General features: G+C 35.9%; 1 protein-coding gene across 1 annotated transcript in view; it reads left to right on the top strand.

Moving 5' to 3' along the window:
* Positions 1-686: 686 nt before the first annotated feature.
* npdc1a (neural proliferation, differentiation and control, 1a) overlaps positions 687-6,305 on the top strand; it is a 28,501-nt gene continuing 22,882 nt past the window's right edge. The window contains exon 1 of the mRNA XM_079846490.1: positions 687-1,089. Within this exon, the coding sequence (XP_079702616.1) occupies positions 984-1,089 (106 nt within the window). The 5' untranslated portion in view covers positions 687-983. The remainder of the gene's footprint in view (positions 1,090-6,305) is intronic.

Raw genomic sequence — 6,305 nt, 5'->3', positions numbered from 1 at the left:
AACAAATGTTTTTTTCTCTCGCAATTGTCATTATTCGCACACAAACGTGTTTTTCTTGTAGCCTATTTCTTCAGTTTTATAGACCCACTGAAATCAGTTTTTCGCCCTTCTGTTGACATTCCTTTTTCTTTTTTTTACATTTCAGGGCTTCCATAAATAATGAACTGTGTATTATGTGCAAAAGAAAAAAATCGAATACATTTGAAACGTGCAAACAAATATTGTATGCAAATTATTATAATGTATGTTATTTTTATGAATTGTTCATTTTATACTAGTAGCCTACTGTTGTTGTTTTTTTTGAAAACCAGAAACATACATAAACACTACAAGAGCACACTCAATCTAACTATTACGATTTTTAATGGCAGCAAGAAAATTTAACTCTTTGAGTCAAAACACTTGTAACAAGAGTTATATATTGCAGTAACTTTTTAGACTGAAGGTCTCAAAAACACAAAATTGTTTTATCTAGCAGTGGTTTGTGGGTTTAAAACAGAATTTACTTTAAAACTGTTTGCATTTTACTAAAAATAGTATAAGGCTGTTAACAACAAGTTCCCACTTTGACAACTTAACGTGTGAATACAATTGTATACTGAAAACCTCTTTTCTTTTGTTATTAATAGAATGTGTTCCCTCACCTGAGAGAAGGAGCACCGACGTCACGTCAGAGCAGCGTCATTGCGTCACGAGCTCATTCATCCTCCTCGCGCTGCTGCAAGTAGCTGTTGTAATCTCTCGTATAGCGTGTCTATCAACGCAGGTCCTCCTTCTCCTCCTCCTCCCTCCTCAATCTCTCTCATCTATCTTTAGCTCTGTACCACACGGGCAGCGGCTTAACGCTCTTAACTTGAGTTGACGCTTTCATTCGGGCCGGTTTGTCTCTCTCAGTCGTGTACGTCCAACTGACCCACACAGATAAAGGAATGACACTCTGGAGCTTTTATCTGCTGTCCTGGGCTTGAGAAGAGCAGTGAAGGATGTTGTTTTACCCGAGTCGGAGCGCACGGCGAGCCCGGGCCTCCCTCCTCTTACCCGGGGTCTTGATCTGCGTAATCCTTGCCACCGTCGGTGCGAGTATGCCGGGTAAGTGTCTGCCTGTATGGTGGCAGCTCTTTATATATATATATATATATATATATATATATATTATTAATAATATATAATAGTCTACTTAATATATAATTCATAATATGTGATAGGCCAATGAAAATATTATTTAAAGTGGTTAAAATGCTATTTTAATTAAATTGTATCCTACATCATTGTTTTCCAAAGCTGATTGTGAATTTAAGTATTTTTATACTTGGGAATTGCTTTAGTTTAGACGTGTGAGTTATTCTTTATTACACTTTTGTTGTAGACACAGTATGCTAATTAGAATAAACAGGATTCAGACTGTCAATATAAACCCTAATCCGGTTGAACAAGTGGAGAAACAATGAGAAATAAGTTGATATTGCATAACATTTAATGTATATGTCTTTAATGTAGACTATTTGCATGCTTCTATAACAAGATGTTTACATTGCAAACGCCAAAGCCAACATATTGATTATTGATGTACAGATTATACTTGTACATTAGGCTACATTTAAGTTTTAGCTTCTTAATTAAGTGTGATGTGGGAGAGATAGTTACTTTTAGCTGAACTTAAACATTTTAATTTTAGCTTTGATGGAAGTTAACTTAATATTGCTATTTTTTTCTTCGCTAAAGATCATGCAATAATTGGCAAACCTGTTACCATAGTTTAAAAAAAAAATCAGATGCTGTTGTCATAATACATTCTTTATAAATTGTATTCATGTAGTAGATCTTATGCATTTATGTAGTAAATGCTTTCATCCAAAGCACTCTTATTCAACATCTGCTGTTCCATTTGCACTAAACTGTAAATATGTTATAAGGAAGTCCATATATTTTTCCTCCTTTGTTCTATGCTCATTGAGCCAGTGTCTGATTGATTTCTCGAATGTTCATTGTAATAGTCTAAGAGGTTCATTGTGGACTGTGTGAGCTGGAATGTGGGATGTGAGTGCAGCAATTATAGAGAACATGAGCAGAGATTATCAAGTTTCTTTTTCAGACCCCTTTGGGAATTACAACAGCTGGACACTGGCACAACGCTCTCTCACGATCGCACAATCATTGACACACATCTGCACGCTGAGCTCCCCTGAGACTTATTTCGTTTTATCCAGCAACCGAATATCAAATATTGAAGATGAAAATAATTATTTTTATTTATGTATGCACTAATGCACTAATTTAATCCAACATATAATTTTGCCCGAAAGGTTTCCAGTGTGCCAAAACATTCCCAAAGGCTAACAATGGAGATTTTCCATCCTTCTTTTTCTCTTTCTCTCTCTTATCTCATCTCCTAGTGCCGTTAACGTGTGTTTATGCATGTTTTCCATTGTAGATTGTTTGTTGTTCACTAGCGTGTGACTTCTGAAAAGAGCTGCCACGTTTAGTGTGAACTCTCCGCCTCAGGCTGTTGATTATCTGATCGACACAGAACAGCATGTCATATTTCACGGAGAAAGACAGATCTGTGGATAGAGACAGATGGTGACCAGAGCGTGTGAAGATAATCAGGCCTGTTTCGTGCAGGTGAATAAAGCAACCACTTGGTCTGCTTGTTTGAAGAGCACTTTTATGAATATCATTAGTTAATCTCAGTGGCGTAGTGGACTTCTGAAACTAGTAGTAATGGAAAGTAGTCCTGTAAGTCCTCATTCTGTGTAGGATTTTTCTTGTCCAAAGCAGATTCAAGTTCCTTTTCCATAGTTTTCCTGTGTACGAAGCCTGTGAAACACCATTTAGTTACACCTGGGACAATCAACAAGCAGCTACAATTATAATATTTAATGTTCATGCTGTTGTTCTATTCACAAACATAGTCATATTAGAAGTCTCATCAGTTTTATTTATATTTACATTTTATAAAATTGTATATACATTTTATCAGTATTATTTATATACTAGTATAGTATTGAATTAACCTTTATTTTTAGATTTTCAGTTTTCATTTGTATTTTTGTTTAATTTTTTGTAATTCTTTTATGCACTTTTGTCATTTTTATTTATGTAAAAAAAACTTTTCTGTTTAGCTTTATTTTTATTTCAGTTGTAATTTTAGTAATTTAAGTAACTTCAACTTATTTATTTTAATTATTTACCAAGGCAACACTTATTTTTTGTTAATTCCATTTATTTTTTCATCTAATATTTATATTTTGTTTTATTTTAATTCAGCTTTATTTCAATTACTGAAAATTATTTTTAATAGTTTAATTAACAGGAACTTGATCACATTGACAGGGTTATCAGGCCATCATTGTGCTGTAGAAAATGGCCCTGGTTAATCAATACCCAATTTCGTTTGATAATTCGAACTTGTTCTATAGTCATACAACTTGCTCAAAACACGAAAATGTTTAACGTTTATGTGTCAGGTTTGAGGTACAACATGGCTATGTCCTGAGCCCTTTTTATTTTCATTTGTAAACTGTTCATTTTAAAGCTGGAAAGTAAGCCTTTTAGTCTGTGCACAATAGTGTATCTGAAGAACACTTTAAGTGCTTTGCTAGACGCTCAAACTTGAAATCTGAACCTTAAAATGCCCTCTTAAACCTGCTCCTCATAGAGCACAGGATAAAAGAGATGTAAGAAAGGCACCTTGCTGTTTCACATAATGGAAAAAATCTCTTTCTATTACACTGCAGTTCCTGTCACAGCTCGCTTTGTAATGCACTTACATAAAATGTGTTTGGGTGGTTTTAGGTGTCTTGAGTGCTGTTTTGCTCTCTTCTGAGGTGATGGAGTGGATTGAGAAAAGGTTAGCTGCGTTGCTGTAGTAACTGCTGAATTGGATCCTGCTCTTGCTGTCTCAGGAGAACGTGAGGATCTAAGACTCTACAGAGATCTGGAAACAGCCTGTTGTTGTCACAGTGATGATTTGCAAAGCGCACATTGAGAGCAGCGGCTTATCTCCGCAGCAGTTCCCTGAACAAGGCCACATGCTCTTTACAAACCTCGCCGTGTGAGAACGAAGCAGCTGCGGCCATATTATCTGTATTCTGATGGGTGAGACTCAAAATGTGTTCTTACGCAGTTAAGGCAGAAACAAACATGGCGTGCATGTTTAAATATGCGCTAGCATATCCAAACACACCCTTGAGCGTTCAGTAACATACAGCAAACATCCACCCTTAAGTCTTCCCACACTGAGTACACACAGGTTGCCAACTTGATTGCGGAAGGCACATTTAGATCAGCTGAGACTTACACTTTGTTCTGTATTGTACGGAAACTTTGTGGGCCACAAGGGTGGTTTGTGATTGTGTCTTAATGTGGCTATTGAAAGATGTGGGCGTAAATCTGGGTTCTCATTTCCTGTGGTTCACTACATTTCTCTCACTAATGAGGGTGTGTGTCATTATTCATTTTTTTTAATGGTAATTTGGATCCGAGCCAGGCAGGCTATAAAAGAGACCCTCAGACTCTTGAAGCGCAGTCTGATGTAACACAAACTTTTTTTGTGCTTAATCCTTGAGAATTTTCCAGACACATTTGTTGACTTCTATAACTGTTTACATTTTTATTTTATAGTTTTTTAAGGATAGTAAGTACTGATGAGGATTTGTATATTTTTCAAAACTGAATATTTCAGGTTTCACAGATTCTAGTCATTTGTTGGATGATCCCTTGTAAGTATCCATCTGTATTCGCATGTTCCTTTTTCTGTACAAGTCTTCCCTGCTGAATGTGTTGCACCTAGAAATTCCCACAATCAAATATTTTATTGCTCTAGAATGTAACTATTCAAATGATGCTTTAATCAACCGCTATCAGTTACTCAAATGTGCAAATGAAGTGTGGAAACCTGCATACTCTACTACACTTTTCTACTGGCATTTATTCACATGATTAATTAAAAAAAAAAAATTGGAAAATATATGTATATCCCAATTGTACAGATAGATATATACATAATAAATAAATGTTTATTTCAATATTACACACGTTTTTTATATGTATCCTGAAAGAAAATGTCTGTTTCCACAAAAATATTAAGCAGCACAACTGCTTTCAAGATTGATAATAATAGTAAAAGTTTCTTGAGCAGCAAATCAGCATATTAGAATGGTTTTTGAAGGATCATGTGACACTGAAGACTGTAATCATGTATGCTGATGATTCAGCTTTGCATCACAGGAATATATTATTGTATGATTGTATTATCACATTCTTACTATGATATTTACATTTGACATTTGGCATTTGAGAGTCCCAGCATGTTTGTGCAAAACGTTACCTAGTCATGATTACCGACCCGTTCATGTGCCCCGCAAACGTGGTGGGTGCTAGCCGGATAAGTAGTTTCCATAGCAGCAGGAATAGTAGCCCATTCCCATGAAGTGAATAAGTAACGAGAGTGAGAAAGAGACAAATGGATGGAAGCAGGTGAGCACATCCCAGGAGTGTCTCACGGAAATAACTCTGAGGTCTATTTTCAGATCAAGGATATTGTATTGAGAACGTAGGCATATTTGTAAGCATACAATGCTTTGGACATTAATGATACATCAAATTGTGTGGTATTGCTGTTTAAATTGATGAAAACAGGTGAAAAAATCCCTTAGATTTACAATGAAGTTGATACCCAAGCCCAGAATCTTAAGCCCAGAATATCACCGAAACTTGGCGGTGAGTTTGTTTTACTTGGACCAGGAAGCAACCACCCAGAACACCTAGTAACCTGTGAACACCTTAGCAAATGACTAATGGTGCCTAAACATACAGCGAATTTAGCATTTACAGGCATTTCATCTTCAGGAAATATAAAGTCTAGGTTAATCATATGACTTTATGAGATTAAGATCTGAAGCATGTGTATCTGCAGGAATGGAAGAGAGCCAGATTAAACAAGGAAAAGAACTGGCACTTAGCTTGACTTTTGGTAGAGCAACAGGATGTCCACACAATGGGAGTTTTCCCTTATCCATCCACTTTCCTGTTCCTGGCATGTCCTATCACAACTGCAAGGTTATTAGTCTATCTAGTTGAAAATATTTGTTCTAATTTATTATTTATTTACTTAAAGGGATTGTTAAATGTCCCAAAAATGTATTTCTTCTGCTGAACACAAAAGATATTTTGAAGAATATGGGTAAGCAAACGGATTATGGACCCCAATGGCTTCCATAGTATATTTTTTTCCCCCATACCTTGGAAGTCAATGAGGCCCACCAACTGTTTGGTTACCCATATTCTTCCAAATATATTCTCTT

The sequence above is a fragment of the Squalius cephalus genome, assembly GCF_949319135.1.
Source record: "Squalius cephalus genome assembly, chromosome: 17".
NCBI lineage: Eukaryota > Metazoa > Chordata > Actinopteri > Cypriniformes > Leuciscidae > Squalius > Squalius cephalus.
The sequence above is the reverse complement of the archived record's forward strand: the minus strand, read 5'-3'. Positions and strand labels throughout refer to the sequence as shown.